Source organism: Sus scrofa, chromosome 3 (genome assembly GCF_054392235.1).
Source record: "Sus scrofa isolate SSC_HxYL_T2T_F1_AM1 chromosome 3, Sscrofa_HxYL_maternal_Yorkshire_Landrace_v2.0, whole genome shotgun sequence".
Lineage (NCBI taxonomy): Eukaryota > Metazoa > Chordata > Mammalia > Artiodactyla > Suidae > Sus > Sus scrofa.
Window position 1 is genome coordinate 81,238,996 of NC_139385.1, and position 23,809 is coordinate 81,262,804.

Here is a 23,809-nt window from a genome sequence, read left to right on the forward strand (position 1 = left end):
AAGCAATTCAGGTAGAGACAAAAATTCAGGAGGGGGTAAAAAAAAAAAAAAAAAATTAGACAATCACAAAAGGTCTAGTTTGGCTAAATCTTACCCCTAGATTCCAAAGAAGGGTCTGGGCCCTTTGGACGCCTTCAGCAGGAGCACTGCAGGTAGAACAGAGTGGATCACAAGATAATTTCCCTCTTTCCAACCCCCCAACCCACAGACACACACCAGCCTCACAACTGGCCCCTGGCTAAGAGCTGGAGGGGGAAGCAGGGGACAAATCTGAATCTACTTGAGTCTGTGATGGTGTCACTAGAGACTGCAGGGAGCCCTTGGTATGTGGCATAGTTCTGAGATGGCACGGAAGTCCCACTGCGCTGGCAGAGGGACCAGGGCTGACTGGGTGGGGGCCTTGACCAGAAAGCTTTGGGCTACCAAGGGGAGGACCAATCCGTGTGCTCAGGACAAGCGGCCTCTCAGGAGGCAAAGCTGTTACCGAAGACAGGCGAAAACAGAACAATCTCCATGAGACTCAAGACACCACCATGTTGCTAAGAACAGGCTACCATGAAAAAGGCACAATGCGAAAAGAACATTCTTAGAGGAGAAAAATACAACTGCCAAAACAAAACACCCAATGGAGACAGTAACCAGCAGACTAAACTGCCGTAAAGCTAATTAGTGAAAAGCACGCAGAACGTCAACTCCAGAAAAGTTCCCTAGACTAAGAGGAAAGCAAGCAAAAAATGATGAAAGAAATGAAAAGGCACACAGTATAGGAGATCCAGTTTACACTGTTATAAAGTGGGAGCTTAGGCTGTTTTTTTCTTTCTTTCCTTTGGAAAGACATGATGTAATGCCCTTGCGCCCACCTCAGGGCAGTTAATGCAATTTTGTATCAAACGACTTTTCAAACAAGGGCCAAAACTGTGTGCAACTTCACAGCACCCCTAGCCCAGACAAAGCTACATAACCAAATGGTTTTCCTTGTTGTGTGATAAAGGTCCAATACGAGAAGTGAAATGCCACCCCCAATAAAAAGATGAGCAGAGAAAAGACCAGTGTCAAGTGCGTATCTCCCTCTCATCAAATTTCGCCATCTCTGTCCAACAGAAACAAGATGTATCTCCAGGTGTTTTAGAACAGCAATGAAGTTTAAAACCATGGTATAACTAGGAGTTATAGATGAAAAAGAAGCCAAAATCAAAGAAAATCTGAAACATGAGATTTTCTACATTTCAATTTGCTGAGTACCAGAAAAGATTTAATATAGATTTATATACACAGCTTTTACACAGACACACACACACACAAACACGAACCCCAAAATGGGCCTATCCTGACAAAATGTCAACAATACATTAAAGCAAAACAAAACAAAAACCTAAGAGGAAGGAGGAAAAACATGAATTACTTATATTTAAAAGAAACAAACAAAAAAGGGAGTTCCCTGGTGGTCTAGTGGTTAGGACTTGGTGCTTTCATCTCTGTGGCCTGGGTTCAGTCCCTGGCTTGGGAACTGAGATCCCACAACAAGCCACTGCAAGCTGAGGCCAAAAAAAAAAAAAAAAAAAAAAAAAATATCAGAACCATATAACACTATAACACTTCCCTACGACAGAAACTAAAGACTGCTTTTTTTCTCTTTATGGCACCTGCAGCATATGGAAGCTCCCAGGCTACGGCTCAAATTGGAGCTGCAGCTGCTGGCCTATACCACAACCATGGCAATGCCAGATCTGAGCCACATCTGAGACCCATGCCACAGGTTGCAGCAATGCTGGATCTTTAACCCACTGAGCAAGGCCAGGGATCAAACCCGCATTCTCACCAAGACTACCTCAGGTTCCTAACCTGCTGAGCCACAAGAGGAACTCCAGAAACCAAAGACATTTTAAGACAAGCAATCATTCAGAAATGATACCACCCACTTTCTGAAAAAAATTTCTCTAAAATACATTCAACCAATTGAAAAATGAATCAAAATAAGAATTAAGAAACATAAGTGGCAGTAAGAAAACAGTGATCAGTGAATGACCAGTGTTAAGTATAAAGGAATTATTATTACCATGGTTTACTTTACTGCCAATTTCTATAGTTAAAAGAGAAATTTCACAATTCAAAAACATTCTGGATCTATAAAACTACAGCTTTCTATACCTGGAGGATGTAGTCTGGAGAAGAAGGTAATACAAAAGTAGTAAAGTTTTTTTTTTTCTTTCATAGAGACTCCATTAACATTGATAAATAGGTTTAAATGTGTACATGTGTGTGTGCGTGCAGGCGAGTGAGTGTGTGTGTGTGTATTTATTGGAGTACATTCAATTTAAAATATGATATTAGTTTCAGGGGTACAGCAAAGTGATTCAGTATTTTTGCAGACTATACTCCATTATAGGTTTTTATAAGATAATGACTATAATTCCCTGTGCTATACAGTAATCCTTGTTACTTATCTATTTTACACATAGTAGTTTGTATCTGTTAATCCCATAACCGTAATTTGTCCCTCCCCTTCTCCTAGCATCTTTGATAACCACTCGTTTGTTTTCTTTATCTGTGAAGTCTTAAACATGTATATTTTTTATTTAAATGTTTCCACTGGTAGAATAAAAATAGCAAAATTTCCATATGAATGAAGGGGAGAAAAATGAAAGAAATATTCAAATATTGCATAAAGGAAAAAAAGGAGATGGAAGCACAAAATAAGGTGGCAGGAATATATTAAACATAATCATGATAAAAGAGAAAAATTCCCAGGAAAGGCAAACCCTAAGATTGGGTAAGAGCTATAAATTCTGTTCATAAGAGAAACACCTAAAACAAGATGACATAGATTCGTTAAAAACAAAGGGACAGCAAAAATTCCACCAAGTAGATGCAAATGGAAAGAAAGCCCACGTGACAAAGCTGTATTAAGAAAAAAAGCATTAAACACGACAAGAGAGTTTTTTAAAAAAACTAATAAAGCCATAAAGACTCCACACAGAAGTCATGAACATTCTTATACGGAATAATAAAGCACGGAAACACAAAAATATAAAGTCAATTAAAAACAAGGAAAAATGGGCAAAACATAGTAAAAGCATAAAAATTTAGTACACCACTTTTCTTAGAATTTAATTCAACAAGTAGACCTCCAAAATGAGAATTTAGAGGATAAAACTCGAAATCATTAGTTTTTCACCTATCTGAAACTGGGATACATCTCACAATGCTTATTAAATTTAATTATTTTATTCTTTAAAAATTATTTTAAATAATTAAAACAAACATTGTAATTATTCTTTGGAAGTGCTGTTAAATTGATAATGCATTTTACAATCAACGATATCTTAGAATTTATAAAAATGTCACAGCAAACTCCATATACCTTACAGATAATACACATTCTTCTTAAAAGCCCATGGCACATTTACCAAAATTGTACCTAGGTTATGAAGAAAACCTCAGTGAGCTTCTCCAACTAGAAACCTTATAAGTCACGCTTTTAAGTCGTAACAAAATAAAACTAGAATTAACAAAATAATAAACATACAAAATCCACTCAGAATATGTAAAACACTAAAAATAATTCTGAGGCAAAAAATAAACCAAAATTACAATTACAAACACTTGTTTGTGAAATTTCAGTTAAAATCTCATTTGTCAAAATCTAGAAGACAGGGCCAAAGCTTATCCCATGAAGAAAACTTCCAGTTGCACATGCTTTTAATATTAAGGCAGAAAAAAAGAAAAAAATACCCAAATTAATCACACACTGAAAGCTTTAAAAATGCAAAGAAGCTCTGAGAGATAAACAAATTTAAAGGTAAAAATTAATGAATTAGAATGCAACCCCCATAGAATTAAAAAAATAAAACCATTAATTGAGTCTTAGGACAAGTAGACAATCATCTATCAAATCTATCTCTGCCAAAATATTCACACAAATAAACATCAGACAAAAGATAGAACAATTCTCAATGTAGAAGAACTTAAATTATAAAAGTTCTCAATGTAGAAGAACTTAAATTATAAAAGAATATGCATAATCATTTTACACTATTAAATTTGAAAATCTCTATAAAAGGGCAATTTTCTTTTTTCTTTCTTTCTTTTTTTTTTCGGTCTTTTTGCCTTTTCTTGGGCCGCTCCCTCAGCATATGGAGGTTCCCAGGCTAGGGGTCGCATCAGAGCTGTAGCCGCCAGCCTACGCCAGACCCCCAGCAACGCGGGATCCAAGCTGCGTCTGCAACCTACACCACAGCTCACGGCAATGCCAGATCGTTAACCCACTGAGCAAAGCCAGGGACTGAACCTGCAACCTCATGGTTCCTAGTCAATTCATTAGCCACTGAGCCAGGACGGGAACTCCAAAAGGGCAATTTTCTAGGAAAACAAAATTATCAAAATTGACACAAGAAGGATAAAAAAAGTGAATAATAATTTTGGACAAAATAGTTGTCCAATAACTATTCTCCCAAATAGAAATGAATCCATATAATTTTAAAACAGATTTCTAGCATATCTTCAAGGAATAGATAATTCCTCTGCTAAAAATGACCCAAAACTTCTCAATTCATTTTCATAATCCTGATGGTAAAACCTGTCAAAAACTGTACATACAAACAGTAATACCAATTGAATTTATAAATAACAATGCAAAATTCCAAACAACAAACTAGCAAATTAGTGCGACAGTATACCATGACCAAAAGAGTTCATTCTAGGAATGTGAAGATGGTATTGTTATCAAATCAATGACTAACATTAAGAGGTAAAAAAAGAAAAAATCCCATGGTTATGTCACTAGATGCTAAAAAAGGCTTTGGATGAAAATTTAACATCTGATACTAATAAAAACAGTTAATATCCTACTAATAGAAGGGTACCTCCTCCACATGGTCTATTGAAATGAATGACAGTCACAGAACTCAAAAATGGTACATTAGAGGTAGTTTCACTAAAGACAGAAAAGATAAGGGTAACTATCATAACTGCTATTTTTTAATATTGTTCTGGACCATCTATCCAGTGAAAGAAAACAGAAATGAGGTTTGGATAGTGAAAAACTCTCACAAATGATTAGTATTTAAAGAAAACTATTATTTTCTAAAACCCCAAGCAAATAAGGCAAAAAAATTAATATGAGAATTAAGTCTCATAAGATATACACAACAATCAACTGCTTTTCTTTAAAACGGCAATAACCAGTCGAAAAAAAAAATGATAGGAAAAGAGATCCCAGTCACAATAACAAAATATATAACCACTCAGGAATAATCTCAACAAGACTACTCCTGGGCCAGACAGATAACAAGTTGGGGAAAAATCAGGCTCCTATAACTTTTAAAGTCACATAAAGAGTAAAACCTTAAAAGCAAGAGAAAGAAAAACAGGTGTGTATTTTTGTAATATTGGGCTGTGAGAGGTATTTTTAAACTTTAATGTTAAAGGAAGTAACTACGAAGTAAAATATTTGACCACATAAAAACATCAAAGTATAATATTACAAAACATCCATAAATATAAAGGAAAAATGACAAACTGGGGAAAGTATCAATAACATACGACAGAGTCAAGAGACCTAGCAATGAGACTTATGAAGCCATTACAAAAAGATCTCAACAGGAAAAAAAAAAAAGGCTACAGTCATCAAAACAGTATGGTACTGGCACAAAAACAGAAATATAGATCAGTGGAACAGGATTGGTTAGGAAACCCTAAACAAAACAAAAAGACAACCCACAAAATGGGAGAAAATGTTTGCAAATGATGCAACTGGCAGGGAATTAATCTCCAAAATATATGAATGCCTCCTGCAGCTCAATTAAGAAGAAGAAAAAAATTAAAAAATGGGCAGAAAACATGCCCAAACACTTATGGTCAATTAATCTACGACAAAAAGAGGTAAGAATATACCTCCTTTGGAGAAAAAACAGTCTCTTCAAAAAGTGGTGCTGGGAAAACTGGACAGCTACATGCAAAAGACTGAAATTAGAACATTCCCTAACACCACACACAAAAATAAACTCAAAATGGATTAAAGACCTACGTGTAAGACCAGATACTATAAACTCTTAGAGAAAAACACAGGCTCTGTGACATAAACCGCAGCAATATTTTCTCGGATCCAGAAGTAATGGCAATAAAAATGAAAATAAACAAATGGAATCTGATTAAACCTAAAAAGTTTCTGCACAGCAAAGGAAACCCCAAACAAAACAAAAAGATTACCCCACAGAGTGAGAGAAAATATTTACAAATGAAGCAAATGACAAGGGATTAATCTCCAAAATATACAAACACCTTCTGCAGCTCAATATAAAAAAACAAAACAAAACAACAAGCAAGCCAATTAAAAAGTGGGCAGAAGATCTAAATAGACCTTTCTCCAGAGAAGACATATGACGGCCAAAAAACACAGGAAAAGATACTCAACATCACTAATTATTAGAGAAATGCAAATCAAAACCACAATGAGGTACCGTACCACCTTACACCAGGCCAGAATGGCCACCATCAAAAAGTCTACAAATAATAAATGCTGGAGAGGGTGTGGAGAAAAAGCAACCGTCTTACACTGTTGGTGGGAATGTACATTGGTGAGACCACTATGAAAAAGAGTTATGGAGGTTTCTCAAAAAACTAAAAACAGAACTACCACACAGTGCAGCAATTCCAGTTCTGGGCATCTCTCTGGAGAAAACTATAATTCAAAAATATACATGCATCCCAATGTTCACTGCAGTACTATTTACAATAGCCAAGACATGGAAGCAACCTAGATGTACATCAACAGAGGAATGGATAAAGAAGATGTGGTACATAAACACAATGGAATATTTTTCAGCTGTAGAACATGACATAATGCCATTTGCAGCAACATGGATGGACCTAGACACTATCATACCAAGTGAAGTTAGTCAGATAGTGAGAGACAAACATCATATATTACATATATGTGGAATCTTTAAAAAAAAAAAAAAAGGATACAAATGAACTTATTTGCAGGACAGAAACAGACTCACAGACTTTGAAAAACTTATGGTTACCAAAGGGGACAAGTGGAGGGGTGGGAGGGATGGACTGGGCATTCAGGATTGGCATATGCACACTGAGCTATATGGAATGATTGGCCAATGGGGACCTGCTGTATGGTACAGAGAACTCTACCTCGTATTCCGTGATAACCTGTGTAGCAAAAGAATCTGCAAGAAAATGGATTGGTGTCTATGTATGACTGGGTCCCTTTGTTGTACAGCAGCGATCATCATGGCCTTGTAAATTAATAATACTTCAATAATTACACTTTGATATACTTTTAAAAAAAGAGGTCTGAATAGGCAATTCACTAAAGAATACTAATGAATGGCTGATAAACATTAAAAAGTTGTTCAATTCATTGGTAATCAAAGAAACGTAAAATAAAATAACACACCATTAATTTTCTTACCTCTCAAATTAGAAAGGATGAAAAAATAAAGAACATCTGGTGTTACTGAAAGTTTGAGAAAAATAGTATAGCTTTTCTGAAGGAAAAATTTTCTCAATAAAACATGTAATTTTGTCACATCAAAATTCCAGCTATAGGTTATGGTTTTAGATCACCTTCAAATTTCATGTATTAAAAAAAGAAAGAGACAGCTACAAGGATATTCATCACTGTAGCACTGTTTCTAATAGGAAGAAATTAGAAAACTAAATATTCAAAGGAAAAGATTGGATACCTAAATGATAGCACATCATATTATGCGGTACATGGCAACCATTAAAATGACATTACTATCAATGGAAGATGACCTTGTCTATCAAGTGACATGCAGATGACAACCACGATTTTTCTTTTAAAAAAAAGGAAGTAGATGCCTATGTTTTACACATTTATGTCAGGGTATGTAAATAAAAATATATACATTTACTCTGTAGAAATAAATCTAAAAGGACAAAAATGTTAAATATTTTGCTTCTGAATAATGGGATTATGGGAGTATTAGTTATCTAAACTGTGCCAAAATTTAGTGGCTTAAAAAAAAAATCATTAACTCCGTTTCAGTGGGAAAGGAAATCTGGGGCACAGTTTAGCCGGATGGTTCACTGCCTCAGGGTTTTCCATGAGATTTCAATTAGGATATTGGCTGAGGTTACAGTCATCTGAAGACTTGACTGGGGACTGAAGGATCTTCCAAGAAGACTCATTCGCATAGCTGTTGGCAGGAGGACTCAGTCCTTGCTGCGTGGGCCTCTTCCCAGACAGCTATGCTGCATTATATGGCAGCTGGCATCCCCAGGGACAAAGCAATCAAGAAAGAACAAGATGGAAGATACAATGTCTTATGACCTACCACAGACACACACTGCTAATCCTGCTACACTGTATTTACTAGAAGCAAGTCACTAAGTCCAGCCTGCACTCTAGGGGAGAATTAAGGTCCACTTCTTGAAGGAAAGAGCCTCAAACAACTTGTGGATATATTTTTAAATCCCGGAAACAGGTGACCGGTGGCATACTCAGAAAAAGATAATTTAGTTTCTAAACAGGAAAGTTAACTTCACAAATACCCACCCACACACACAGCGCACACATACACAGAGACAATTTACAAAACAAATATCCTCAATAAGAATTACATGCCTGCCAAAAAAAGGTAACACAATCTTGAGGTGGAGTAACAGAAAAATGGCAGCCAGAACAAGCTCTGTGACATCCTGCACCATTTAAACCACATCTAGAATGTCCTGTGCAGCTCGGAGCACCCATCTTACTAAAATCTAAGTGGAAAAAGAACAAACTGAAGTGCATCACCCAAAGTTACTTCAAAATGAGAAAAGGTCTGGAGAATAATGGAATTTGGTTTCAAAGAGAGAAGGCTCGAGGGGGAGAAAAAGCAGGCAACTCCAGGCCTTAGAAATGTACGAAGGGTTGCCAGGTGGAAAAGTTAAAAGACTGCAGTGAGCCAATGAGTCAGAGTCACAGGTATGCAAAATGGCTCAGACAAGAACTTTCTAACAATAGGTTGTTAAAAACAAGAATGAGGCACTCAGTGAACGTTTCTGGTGACTGGTGAGGAGGCTGTGGAGACTGAGGCAGGTACTGCCACTCCCTCAGCTTCCTCTAAGGTTTCTGTCCAAATCGGTTCTTCCCTGCTCACACTGCTGTGGCTGGTGCTGAAACCAATGCTATGCTATAGCTGCTCCCAAAGCAACAGACCTGACACCAGCACCTAAGCCACGAGGCCTAAGTGAAATGTACAGTGCTTGGGATAGGACAGTGCCTGGCATGCAGTATGTGCTTTATAAAGGCTAGCTAGTATTTCTGCAGCAACTCAAAACATGACAAGATGCTCTCTAAGGTGACCCTCCAGTTTCTTAGATTTCATGAATAAGTCAAAATCACCATCAATCCTGATGGTCCATTTCTGTAACGTACTTAAGGGCAGGAATGACAAAATTAATCTTCAAAGCCAGGATGGCTGGACAGGCTTTGGGAAGCCATAAAGAACCAAGGCAAGTCCCTTTACTGATCTGTAAAAACGACACAAATCAAAACTAAACACATTCATACAGGTCATATTTTCTCTAGTGCATGTGGTCTGCTTTCCGGAATGAAGGTATTTTTAAAAAGGAGTCTCAAACGGGACTACTTCCCCTACTCAGAGCAAATTAGATTATTAAAATTAGTTTATTCACCCATGCCTGCCAACTACCCACCACAACCGAAAACTTACTTTTTGGGTGCCAGCAGCCTGGACATTCTGCCACGTTGCTACAGGTTCTGTAGCTACGTCCCACTCTGGGTAAGTTTTCGTGAGTAACTTCACAAAGGTGGATTTTCCCACAGCTGCAATGCAAACAGCATGTGTTGGGATGCTTCCCAAATCAGGGCTATAGGAAAAGGCTGCCATTAACTCTGCCACAGGTGCCCAACAAGAGGGAATAAATATCGGTTTCTCCAATTTCAAAACTCAGCGGCCACATCACCGCCAGATTGATAATGGGGCAGGCCATGCTAACCAGAGTCACCACAATGAATGCAGGCAACAGGGAATTCTTTTTTTTTTTTTTTTTTTTTTTTTTTTTGCCACGGCTTGTAGTGGCTAGAAGTGGGATCTCAGTTCTCCCACCAGTGACTGAACCTGGGCCACAGCGGTGAAAGAACCAAATCCTAACCACTAGACTGCCAGGGAATTCCCAACACCCCATAAGATTTGATTTGTAATTTTAACATCTATCCCAACCTCCCAGAGGCAAAGAGTACTTAATAAGAGTTAAAAATGGAATACTACTCTCAAAAGCAGATGGAATCAGCTACACATGTTGTCAAGCTTGCATCACGGTCCTATTTACTCCGTGACCGTGTAAAAAATCACAAGTTTTCCAAGATAGAAAATGAAGATAATGACCCTCATTCATTTAACAAATCTAAATGACATTCAGGGAGTGCCACGACGTGCTCAGGACTGTCTGGCACTGGGGGTACAATGGTAAATAAAACACCGGGTGGATTCTGCCCTCACAGAACTTGTATGCAAGATAGACACTAAACAAACACAACAGTAACTAATAAGAAAGCATATTAAGTGCTAGGAAAGAAAAATCAGGATGGCTCTGACACTGCTCCGGAGATCAAGGAAGGTTCTTCTGAAAAATGTTATTTGAGGTGAGACCTGAAAGATGAAGTCTGGCCGGGCCCAAGGGCGGGGAAAGGTGGAGGGAGCAGCATGAACAAAGGTCGGGCAAAGAAAAACTTGGCTCACAACAAGATAGCAATCTGTGGCCTTGAAGGCACGGCAGTGACTGTGTGGTCAAGTGGAGGAAAATGGCTCATAAGGAGCGTGGAGAGGCAGGTCGGCAAGCAGGGGCCAGGTCATACGCGGCCTTGTGCTGTGGTGAGGAGTCTGGGGTCTCTTCCAAGGGCAATGTGAAACCAGTGATGATGGGTTTTAAGGAGGGAAATGACACGTCTCCATCTCACTTTTAAAAGCCCACTCAACCAGTTATGGAAGAAGAGGCTGATGGGAAGGAGGCAGACCGGTTAGAAGATAATAATAGCTTGAATCGAGGTGATGGCAGATGAGGTAGAAAGTGATGGCTGCTTTGAGAAATATTTTGGAGATGAAATTAACCCAGTACCACAACATTCAAGTTATCTTTTCCCACTTACACCAATGCCTAGCTCATCACTTCCTGAATTCCAGACTCACTGGCCAAGAGGCCTTCCAGACATTTTCGCTTGGATATCCCACACATAACTCAAAGTCAATATATTCCCTAAATGAACTCTTCATCCCCCCCCCCCCCCACCAACACACACACCAAACTGAGCTTCCTTCCTGGTATGACAGCACCAGCCACTCAGTCAGAACTTCCTCCTCTGCCAAATCTCAAGTGGCCAGCAAGTGCTTTTGCACCTGCCTTCTAAACTTTCCCTATCTGGGAGTTCCCATCGTGGCTCAGTAGCAATGAATCTGACTAGTATCCATGAGGACACAGGTTCCATCCCGGCTTTGCTTGGTGGGTTAAGGATCCAGGTTGCAGATGAGGCTCGGATCTGGCACCGCTGTGGCTGTGGTGTAGGCCAGCAGCTACAGCTCTGATTCAACCTCTAGCCTGGGAACCTCCATATGTCGTGGGTCGGCCCTAAAAAGACAAAAAATAAACTTCCCCCATCTGTCCTTTTCCCTCTATTTCCACCTCTTACTCAAGACCAGGCTCTCATTTCTTTCTTATTTTTTAAAAAAGTCTATTATAGTTGATTTATATTGTTCTATCAATTTCTGCTGTACAGCAAAGTGACCCAGTCATACATATATATACATTATTATTATTATTTTTTGTCTTTTTAGGGCCTCACCTGCAGCATATGGAGGTTCCCAAGCGAGGGGTCGAATTGGAGCTACAGCTGCCTGCCTACACCACAGCAACACCACCACCAGATCTGAGCCACATCTACAACCTACACCACAGCTCACGGCAACGGCAGATCCCTGACCCACTGAGTGAGGCCAGGGATTGAACCCGTATCCTCATGGATACTAGTTGGATTCCTTCTCGCTGCACCATAAAGGGAACTCCCATCCGTTCTTTTTTTTTTTTTTTTTTTCCTATGAGGCTCTCATTTCTTGCCTAACTCTGGCCTTGCCCTTTTCAATCCATCATTCATAATGCAGCTATAGTGAACACAAAACAGTACTGCCTAAAATACTTTGGCAGCTCCCTACTGCCTTCAGGACAAAATTCAAACCTTTTAGCATGGTCTATAAGACACAGTGAAATTCTGCCCCTGCGTAGACCTCTCTGTCTTAGCTTCCTTCAGGCATTCTGAGCTCCCACTGGATCAAACTCCTTGTAACTCTAATCACGCCAGACTGCCTGCAGCAAAAGTGCCTTGGCATGTGCTTTCCCAGTTCCTGAAGCTCCTTCTCTCCTCCTCTGACCAACCTCTGCTCAGTCTTCAAGATTTTGCTCAGATGTACCTCCTGTGTGAAGCCTTTCAGGACTCTGACACCTCTAGACTGGATCAGCTCCTTTGTGGTTGGTCAGGCATTACAGGTAAGCCTCTATCACTGCTACTATAATTCTGTTGCTCTAGGTAGAAGATGGGGCTCCTCCAGAGCAGGAAGCAAAGCCCAGACTAAAAACCTGGCTGAATGAATAAAACATATAAGACACTATTAATTCCAGTTCCCTAGGAAACCCACATTTGTTAAAAACCAAAAATGAACCTTAACAGTGTGTTTGGAGTGCAATCTCCCCCATCGGGGATAATCTTTCTCAAGTAAGTTCTACCCTTAGGAGGAACCCAAATGGAACCAAGAGAAGGAAGCGGAGGCACCCTTCCAGTCAATTCTATCAGCTATTCATGGTTACTGATCAGGAGTAAAGAGATGTCTTCAGCAGAAGAGCCCACACATCCAGTATGTGACATTTATTACCTACCACTCCAACTGTTCCCTGAACAGAGTTAAGAACAAACACATAAACCTGTGCCTTTTGTACAGTCACACTCATCTCTCAGTCCCACCTCCAGCCAACTCATGTGTGCCTTTGCACATGTGCTCAGCCTCTGCTCCTCCCTCCCACACTTCAGTGACTAAACATCTTTCCCTGTTCTACTCGGTCTATGTCTAAATCCCTTCCCCTACCAAGCCTAAAGCCCACCTCTTCCACCAAGTACAGGATGTCTCTAGCTCACACCCAATTCCTACCACGACAGGCAGTTGAATCAAACAAGAAATATTTATTAACTGCCTCTGATAGGGTTAGCAGTTAACTGTTTGGATTGTTTCATGGGTCTCAGTGTTGGTTTCCTAACAGGATCTGAATCTCTGAGGTTGGTCCCAGGAACCCACATATTTAAAGGATGCCCCAGTGATCCTGAGGCAGATGTGTATTTGAGACTGCCACAGCTGCACTGCCATCTGATCACAGTCGACAGAGGTGGCTTTTTAAAAATACAAATTCCGGAAGTTCCCATCATGGCGCAGTGGAAACGAATCTGACTAGGAACCATGAGGTGCGGGTTTGATCCCTGGCCTCACTCAATGGGTTGGGGATCCAGTGTTGCTGTGAGCTGTGGTGTAGGTTGCAGACGAGGCTCAGATCCCCCGCTGCTGTGGCTGTGGCTGTGGCCAGCGGCTACAGCTCCGATTAGACCCCTAGCCTGGGAACCTCCATATGCCGCAGGTGCGGCCCTAAAAAGACAAAAGACAAAAAAAAAAAAAAAAAAAAAAGTTCCAAAACCACACCCCAGACTACTAAATAAGGCCCTCTGGGCTTGTCATGGAGTTACCAACAGAGTCTCCAGAATTAATTAAAGATTGGTTGAGTTTGTGTATTATCAGATACCTGTCTACCTGTCTGCCCTGAGTAGCCCTTCATTTAAAACATTCGGTAGGGGTGCTCCAGTTGTGGCTCAGCGGTAACGAACCTGACTAGCATCCAGGAGGACATGGGTTTGATCTCTGGCCTCACTCAGCACGTTAAGCGATCTGCCGTTGCCATGAGCTGTGGTGTAGGTCACAGACACGGTTCTGATCTGGTGTTGCTGTGGCTGTGGCTGTGGTGAAGGCTGGCAGCTACAGCTCCAATTCGACCCCTAGCCTGGAACTTCCATATGCCACAGGTATGGCCCTAAAAAGACAATCAATCAGTCAATAAAATATTTGACAGAGTCAATATTTAGATGGTAGGCTGTTGATTAAGCCTAAAACATGGTCTCTGCCTATCAGCTGAAAAACTACTTAAATTAATACGAAAAGATGAAGGTAACTGATTAGTTAGATGGGTAGCATGGAATGTGAGAATTACCTAAATTTTTAGAAAGTTAAAAACAACTACCTAAGGAATGATTGCAGACGGAAAGAAAGGGCCCTGAGGGTTAGGGAGTGCCAACTTCACCTCTGAGATCAGAAACTATTAGTTCATCTAAGGGCAGTCAGGACTCTGAGAAACTGACTCATGCCATTTAAAGACACAAAACCCAGAATGCCAACAAATTAGATATAATGGGAAATATATTGCTCCAATTACTGGAACAATCACACCAGAGCAACACCCCCACCTCGCATACCACTCCTCATTCCAAAGCGTCTAGAAAGCCAGTTTAGTAATGAGCAGCCAGCTTCAGCCAAGAACGACAGTAAATGGTGGTGGACGGTCCAAGGAGCTTTGCCATCCATGCTGCTGTAGGGCGAGGAGAGCCTGGGTAGTTCACAATAGGACTGCATTTCTTAAACCACATTCCAAGAGAACCCGGCTGTGCCAGGCACCACCCACAGATAGGGAACAATTGTTTTAAAAAATAATTCAAAATTCTATATTTATATTAAAATTAAGCACAATAGAACTTTTTTTAAGGCTATGATACCTGACTGTAATTGTTTCTTTCCTTTAAGAAGGTTTTGTTTTTGTTTTGTTTTGTTTTTTGCTTTAACAGCCACACCTGTGGCATATGGAAGTTTCCAGGCTAGGGGTCAAATCAGAGCTGCAGCTGCTGTGGGACCCGAGCCGAGTCTGTGACCTACACCACAGCTCATGACAACGCCGGATCCTTAACCCACTGAGCAAGGCCAGGAATCGAGCTTGTATCTTCATGGATACAAGTCAGGTTCTTAACCCACTGAACCACCACAGGAACTCCTGTTTTGTTTTGTTTTGTTTTAATACAAAATGTTTAAAAAAAAAAAAAAAAGACAAAATGTTTTAAAGTATTCCCCGGGGTTTCATAAAAATGGTGTTGTCTGTTTCTCCACTGCTACACTGGCCTCCTCCTAGTGACCAGAACATCTGTGTCCATCAAAGGCCTCTCTTCAGGCAACACTGGGCAGACGGACAAATGCCTCCCTTTGTTGGGTCTCTACACAGAGCACCAGCCTAGTATGACAGCCTCATCTCAGGCTTGTTTAAATTCAGTTAGATTCCGGCTTAACTGTTCCCTTTCAATGTACTTTTTAATATCATGAAATGTGAGAGGTATCAGATCTCATAAGCAGCATTAAACCTTCCCTAGGGCCTTGGCTACCACTGTACTTCATTATGTCTGCCATGACTTGAAAAAGGGTGGGAGGTGTTTTCTTTGAGTACATTACATCAACATGCTGATTTCTATTAGCACCAGGATTGTCATTCCACAAGCGGGACCAAAGGGTTCTATTGTTAATGTTCATCCTTTCCCAAATCATGTTTTTTTCTTTCCTTCCACAAATTTTTCTATAAACCATGATGCCTGCTATAGCTACATTATACTAAAACCTAGCAGTACGATAGTATCTGATGTAACACTCAAAATATATTATTTTAAATTTAATATGCTTACAGCTCATGGGACCCTCTTAAATATACCATCATCTCCAGGCATTTTATTCTTCTGAATGAGATGGGGGAAAAAATCCAATTCTAAACCCTTTACCAAAGAGCAAACAAAAACAACAAATATAAAACTGCCTATCTTGAAGTTCCCTTATGACACAGCAGGTTAAGGATCTGGCATTGTCACTGTAGCAGCTTGGAGAACTGCTGTGGCAAAGGTTCAATCCCTGGTGTGGGAACTTCCACTTGCTGTGGTAGAGCCGAAAGGAAAAAAAAAAAAAAAAAAAAAAGAAAGAAACTGAAAAAAAAGTTCCTTACAGCTTTCAGAGTACAAGTCAAACTTTCTGCATTTAGCATGAGACCCTCGCTGATCTAGAATGAACTCCCCAACTCTGCCCACCAGTTGATTCATCCTTTCACTGTTGCCTTCCCAGTGAAGTCTCCTTGAACTCAGTCCAGCTCCACAATAGCCCTGGGCAGAGTTAATTACTGCCTGCTCTGGTTTACCGAGGCGTCATACTGTAATTATTTGTTGACTGATCACTCTCTCCAGCTAGATTGGGAGCTCGCTCTTTGAAGACAGTGACTAACCTTTTTTCCTTTGCATCTTGAGTATCAGGTGCTCAGGTGGAGATGGACTGATAGAATGAGGTGAATCACAGACACAGAGAATCCAATTATTCCAAACACTGTATGTTAGATTAGATACAATGTTTAAAATAAGAAGATCTTTTTTCCACTGGTATTCTTGCTCAATTGTTTATACTTAGTGAGAGTAAAAGAAGCACACTAGTGATGTTAAGTCACTAGTCTTGAATGCTGAAGGAACGTAACCAGGAAGATTTCCACAGCTTTACGTACAAACTCTCTAGATAGCAAAACTGAGGTTTCTTCTTTCGAACTGGGTCTTGGAAAATCAAAGTGAAGGGAAAAAAAAAAAAACAAAGTGTGAATAGTCCAGGATGACTCACTGACAATATTTCATAAAGCGATCCTTTCTCCAATTTAGATTTGTAATCATAAAATAACTGGCTTTGGAAGGTGATAATACACTTTAGTAATGAATATACTTAAAAGATAAGATAAGGGTTTTATTTTTTAGATTTCAAGGGACTCTAGGTTCCAAGCTTTTGACTTTCAATCATACATGACATATGGCTTCATAACTCATGTTTGATGCCATTAGTTGCTAATTCACCCAGCCATTTTCTTTACATGCTGCTGTCTACAGCCACAGAATCAAATCAACAAGATTTAGAGCAACAGGACTACAAGAAAAGCCCCTCTAAACAATCTAACCAGCTGGGACAGGGGTTCACCTTCCCCTGTTCAGGTTTCCTGAAAGGATACTCTGATGGGGGGGTGGGGTGTGGAATGCCACCTATGGTTAGAGAACAAGGTAACTATTTGACTTGACTGGAAAAGCAGTTTAATGTATTTTCCTCTGTGGATGCCAATGACTAACTTCCACAAGGATATCACAGCACAGGATTCAAGCATCTGGTAAACAAGGAAGGAGTACAATGGGCCCAGCCTGGGTGAGGTGCTGGTGACACAAAGTAGCTCACCCAGGGGAGGTACTGAAGGTACAGACTATCTCAACAGAACTCAAATGCTGCAGCAGCTGTGGGTACACAATGTTATGTGGGTACAAACAGGAGGCAGTGACCCATTCTGTCCGGGGAGAGTCATCAGGGTGTAATAGGAGATGAGAAAGAGCCAGACTAAGGTCCCCCAGTCCACTTCTCATTCATCACACACTGCTTGGGCAAACACGTTCTCTTCCGAGACTTCAACTACCCCTACAAGTCAGCAACTTTGTATCTGAGGTCTCAGCTCCAATCTCTCTCCACCGCATGCACTTATTCTAATCTACTTCAAAACATCCAACCGTCTCAGAGGCACCTCTTACAAAACATATCACTCTCACCTTCCAAGACCTCCTCTTCTTTTATTCCCATGCTCAGTTTTCAGAGTTGGGGTCCAAAATAAACCTCCTTATCCCTCACCTCCAAGTGGCCACCAAATCCTGTCAATCCCAATTCCAAAATCTCTCTCAAACCATGTCATCTCTGTCCCGCCATGCTCTCTGTTCAGACCTGCATCTTCCCTCCCTCTGGTGACAATAGCCACGAACCTAGTCTATCTACTCCAAACTCTGTTCCTGTTCATTCATTCAACAAACTGGGTGCAAGGCACTATGGGTATTGCAGCAAACAAGACATACGAAGAAGGTGCCTGCTTTATTGAGCTTCCTATATTTTTATTTTTGGGCTGCGCCCATGACATGCAAAAGCTTCTGGCCAGGGATCTAAACTGAGCCACCACAGCAGTGACAACCACTCAGCCACCAGGGAACTCCCCATGGAGCTTTCTTTCTATTCATTCATTCTAGCCGATTTCCTTTAAAAAATTAATCTGCCGATGGCACATACTGGCTTTAAATCTTCAGTAGCCTCCCAGAGCCTACATGAGAAACTCCTGGCTGTTCAACATCTGGCAAACCCTACCCTTCTAACCTCTTGTTCTGCCATCCTCTCAAAGGGCCTTTAAACTCCAGGCGCAAAAGCCTGATATTAAAACCGCATGTTTCTTCAGACTCCTCGTTGGCAACTGTTACTTCCTGTGCTTGGAATACTCTTTCCTCTGGGGTAGGAATTCCTACCCCCAGAGATTCTGAGTTTCCATGTCCAAACATAGCACTCAACACATGGTGCAGAAATCATGTTTAGAAGCCTGTTCTTCTCACTTAGTTGTGACTTCCTTAAAGGAGAGAGGCTGTATCACATCTGAGCCCACCTCCGTGGTAGGCACACGGAGAGCCCCCAGCTGCATGAGAAAACAGGGAAGAAGTGTAGAAATCTGGAAAGGTTAAGAAGCAAAGGTCAGGACAGTTGGGAGAGGCTGCTCACACCTCACTTGATGCCCTCTCCAAAGGACTTATTTTGTAAAGGACTCTGTTATCTCAGTGGGCTCTGAGGAGAGTTTTCTTTACGGGCGTGTTTCCCAAAATACAGGACAGAACATCTTTAAATAACACCATCAGGCAGGGAGCACTTCTCATGGCTTTCAGTGTCTCCAATTTGGCTGGAGAAAAGCACACAGCTGGGGTGACTGGTCTCACTTTACATGCAAGCCCACCAAGTTCAAGTGGGTCCTTAACACCACCCAGCAATTCTACATTTCTCCCCCTACTCACAAGACTATTTCATGTCTTTCCCCTCTCCTCACACTCACTCCAAGCTGCTCTTTCCTCCTAATTCACTGAGAATATAGACACAATCAGAGGACCTTCCCCAAGTTCCCTCTGCAGCTACTTGAGTCAGGAATCATTTCTGCTGCCATTCTCCCTGGTACTAGAGATGAACAGTGCCCCCAGCTAAAGCCAGCCTCTCTCCGCTTGGGCAAGGGATTCCATTCCTTCTGGCTTACTAAAATCACTCTGGCAATTCTATCCTCTCTGCTGTTTCACCAGTTCTCTCCCTCTCTACCAGCTTATAAATATGATCTAATTCCTCTTACAGAAAGAAAAAAAATTAAAACATCCCTCTCCAACCCTATTTCAGCCACCACTCCATGGCCCCCCTTTCCAGGAAAACGTCCAAAGGGTTGTCTTTCGAAAAAGTTGGCTTTTCTCCTGTCTCAGTGGTCATTCCTTCTCAGTCTCTTTTGCTGGTTCCTTCCCATCACCTCAATTTCTGTAACATTTGCATGCCCATCAACACACATAGGTTCCTGGCTTTCAATACTGTGTACATGTATAACTAGAGTCCAGGGAGACTCTCAATTCTGGACTCAGATATCCAATGGGCTATTCAACATTCCTATTTAGATATTTAATAAGCATACAAAAACCTAACACGGCCTAAAACCAAAAACTGGAAATGACCCTCTGCCCCCAGGCTGTTCTTCTCACTCTTCTCCATCTAAGAAAATTGGATCTTTTTTTTTTTTTTTTTTTTTTTTTGGCTGCACCTGCACCATGTGGAAGCTCCCAAGGCCAGGGATCAAACCCATGCCACAGCAGCAACCCTAGCCATAGCAGGGACACCACCAGGTCCTTAATCTGAGGTACCACAAGGGAACTCCAGAAATCCTCCTTTCAAGGGGCTGAGGCTGAAATGATTAGACATTACTAACCTCTCTTTATCTTATATTCCTCATCTTTCTGTTACCAAATCCAGTGGGCCCTATTTTCAATGTAACTAGAATCTAATCACTTCTCACCACCTCCACTGTTACTGCCCTGTTCCAACATACCATAACTCATCATTGCAACAACTTCCTGACACCTTCTATTTTCAACACAGAGTGATCTTTTTAAAATCTAAGTCAATCATCATGTCACTTGACTGCTCAAACCTTCCAATTGTTTCCCTTCACAATTAGAATAAAAATCCATGATGGACTACAAGGCCTAGGCAAGGGGTGGCTAGTTTACCTTCTGACCTCATCATCCCCACACTCCCCACTGCCCACTCCATTCCAGCCACAGCAGCTTTCCTCTCTGAACTTCCCATCTAGGGGGCCTGTGCACTAGGTTCTCACTCTGCCTGGAAGATTCTTCTAACCCTCACCTTCCTTGGGTTTTTGCTTAAATGTCACCTTCTCAGTGAGGCCTGATTACTCAATTTAAAATTGCAACTTCCCTCAATCCCTGATCCCTGAATTTCCTCTATCATGCTCATAACCAATATACTGTTTACTTTGTTTAATTTATGTTGTTTACTGTCTCTCTCTCTCTCTACTAGAGCTCCCTGAGAGCAGAGATTTTTATTTGTTCTGTTCACTGCTGTGTCCTCAGGGACAAAACCACTGTGGGATTGTAGAAATTGCTCACAGGGCTATTTCTTGAATGCATAAAATGAGAAATTTTCAGTATGCTGCTAGAATGTCTTCAATACTTTACACTTGCTAATCCCTTTTCAGGGCTTAGCAGCTTAATAGGTAAAAGTCTTAAGTTAGAATTTAGTAACATTATATTGAAATGCTTTGCTTTCATTTTATTTAAGATCCAGTGGGTCTCTCACTGGATTGCCAGGTGAAATAAGGACACCCAGTTAAATCTGTATTTTAGTTTTTCTTTTCTTTTTTTTTTAAGTGTATGTCCCAAATATTGCATGGGACACATACTAAAACATTATTCGTTATCTGAAACACTATTTTCAATGGGCATTCTTTTTTTCTCCCCTAAATCTGGCAATCTTATTATTACTATTATTATTATTTGTCTTTTTTTTTTTTTTTTTTTGCCTTTTCTAGGGCCGCACCTGCAGCATACGGAGTTTCCCAGGCTAGGGGTCTAATCGGAGCGGTAGCGGCCGGCCTACACCAGAGCCACAGCAACGCGGGATACGAGCCGCGTCTTCGACCTACACCACAGCTTATGGAAACGCCGGATCCCCAACCCACTGAGCGAGGCCAGGGATTGAACCCGCAACCTCATGGTTCCAAGTCGGATTCCTTAACAACTGAGCCACAACGGGAACTCCTAGCAACCTTATCTTAGGGGAAAAAAAAGAACTTGCACCCTGCTCCTTATTTCTATTTTGTTCTATCAAAACAAGCTAACTCTTGTCCTATCTGTGGACTGCGTGGCTTCTATGCCCCAATAAACGTGTCTCTGTGGGAGAGAACTGAGGCTTGACGCCTGAAAAATCAGAGTCAAAGGCCCAGAGTGCACTTAAGGGGAAAAGGCCTGGCAGCTCAGTCCGGCCACATCAGTCGGGGAGGGAGGGGGTTGCAAGCCCAGCTCCCTTTTGCAGCCTCTCAAGCACCTGCTCTGCGGAGGCCGAGGCTTGGCAGCTACTTTCTGGCCCTTACCAATGTTGCCTTCGATGGAGAGCCTTCGGGGCCCGCGCCCCGCGTGCAGACCCCTGGAGGGGGGCCCGCCCTTGACTGGGCTCTGAGCCATGGATTTGGAGGATGATCGCAGCAGCCTTAGATAGAGCCGAAGCGCGGTCATCACACCCACGATTCACGCAGCGATCACTTCCGCCGAGAGCCGTTCCGCCCCCGGTAGCGCAGTACACGCACTCCGGCGCGCCTTCTACGTCAGGCGATCGCCAGGCAGGAAGTGGGTGGGGTTGAGAGGACTGGAGGGGAGGGGCCAAAGGGAAGCTCTGTTCTCGCGATGTTCGTGGGAGGGTGTAACGAAAAGGAAGACGCCTGATGTAGGCAACGGGGAAGATTGCTGATGAGAGGTGCTGCTGTAGGATTTGCACCTTCTTTTTTGTTCACTGGACAAATAGCACTTAAAAAGAGACATAAATTAACGGTCTCAGCGCCTTTGCCTTTTTGTATCACTGTAACATAAATTTCACAACTGAAGACAAAAATAATTGTAATTTTAAGCGACTCCCCCCACCCCCCGCCCCCACGTTGTCTGGTTTTTATTCTGACACAGGAAGAAGTTGGACGGTTTTCAGTAGGAAGATGATGCAACCTGAAGATTTACACAAATTAACGTTTTCCCATTCCCTGTTAATTCGTGGCATAATGCTGGCACCTTTTTGAATACGTTAAATTCATCAACTACACCCCACCTCTTATTTTGCTTCTTGAATGGATAAACAAACTTTTGCCCCATCAATTTGCATAGTAGCCAAATATTCTGTAAGGATAAAGAGGGTGGAAGCTCAGGGACGCGTGTGGAACTCGTTTAAACCAGATAAACTGGGTTCTGTGGGCGTGAGCAATGGCGGAGGCGAGGTGGCTGGTGGGGATTCAGAATGGGATTTGTAAAAGCTTGGGAAAAGCCAGGATAAAGAGAGACTTTCTAATGTATAAATGTATAAAACTGGAATCCAGCAGTCGGTGGAGAATTGTGTTTTGCAGAAGGACAGGGACAATTCTGAGCTGCTGCCACCGGATGAGGCCCTAATAGGCTTTGTCCTGCCACACCCCATGGATGTAACGACTTTAGAACTAAGGATTTATGAAATGTTGTCAAAGGATGCCTCCACCTTCCACAAGAGTCAAACCGGGAGGCAACAGGCAAACCAGCATTCTGGCAGCAATCTTAGATGAGGGAGGTTTTAGGAAACCATTCTGTTTGCCAGAATCAGTAGGGCGGGGCCAGTGACTGGGACAACTGTTTGCAAATCTGGCACAGGAATTTTTTCCTATATTAATGTTTATATGGGATGGCTGAAATGACATTAGTATACTATATTCCCATACAATCTAATTAAAAATAGAGTGTACATTTTATTCAGGATAGCCTGGGTGGGTCGCAGGCAGCTAAAGTCTATCCCATCCCCCACTCCCACTCCCACAGCTACTTCTGTGTAAGAATACTGCTTACCTTTCTTTCCTTTCCTTTCCTTTTTGTTTTTTTTCTTTCTGAGCCACAGCCACGGCATAGGGAAGTTCCTGGGTCAGGGGTCAGGAATTGAGTCCGGGCTGGAGCTGCAATCTACACCACAGCTTGTGGCAACGCTGGATCCTTAACCCATTGAGCAAGGTCGGGGATTAAACCGCATCCTCACAGAGACAACGTGGAGTTCTTAACTGTTGAGCCGCAAGGGGAACTTCCGCCACAATGCATTTTTTCCATTCTACTCTTGATGGACATTTGAGAGTTTCTAGATTTGGGCTATTATGAGTTATGTTTGCTGTGAATATACTTGAATATATCTTTTGATAAAGTGAAGTATGCATTTCTCTTGGACATATGCCTACAGGTGGCATTGCTGCATGGCTGGTTATATGTATGCTCAGCTACTAAAGATATTCCCAAAGAGCATGCAGTTCTGCAGTGTTTGTACCAGCTGACAGTGCTACCGTCAGTGAGTGAGCACTCTGGTTGGTCCACATTCTCACCAGCAATGGGTATTTTCAGCTTTTTTCATTTTATTCATTCTGCTGTATATGATATCTTATAGTTCTTTGTTTTATTTTGTTTTGGCAGTGGTTCCTAGGCCAGGGCTCAAACCCACACCACGAAGTGACCTAAGCCATAGCAGTAACAATGCTGGATCCTTAACCTGCTGAGCGACCAGGGAACTCCTGATATCTTGTAGTTTTA

At 41.5% G+C, this 23,809-nt stretch overlaps 1 protein-coding gene across 11 annotated transcripts in view; it reads right to left on the minus strand.

The window, feature by feature from the left end:
- DGUOK (deoxyguanosine kinase) overlaps window positions 1-21,810 on the minus strand; it is a 36,576-nt gene extending 14,766 nt beyond the window's left edge. For 6 of the 11 annotated variants that reach the window (XR_014841635.1, XR_014841636.1, XR_014841634.1 and 3 more), the window contains exons 1-2: window positions 21,604-21,810; window positions 9,699-9,811 (exon numbers count right to left, since the gene is read on the minus strand). Coding sequence is in view for 2 of the 11 variants with exons in the window: in XM_003125003.5 (XP_003125051.2) it covers window positions 9,699-9,811; window positions 21,604-21,745 (255 nt within the window). In the remaining 9 variants the exon portion in view is untranslated. Of the gene's footprint in view, window positions 1-94; window positions 147-9,698; window positions 9,812-21,603 lie in introns of all 11 variants that reach the window. The other 5 variants (XR_014841637.1, XM_021087368.2, XR_014841639.1 and 2 more) reach the window with 3 other exon arrangements.
- Window positions 21,811-23,809: the final 1,999 nt, after the last annotated feature.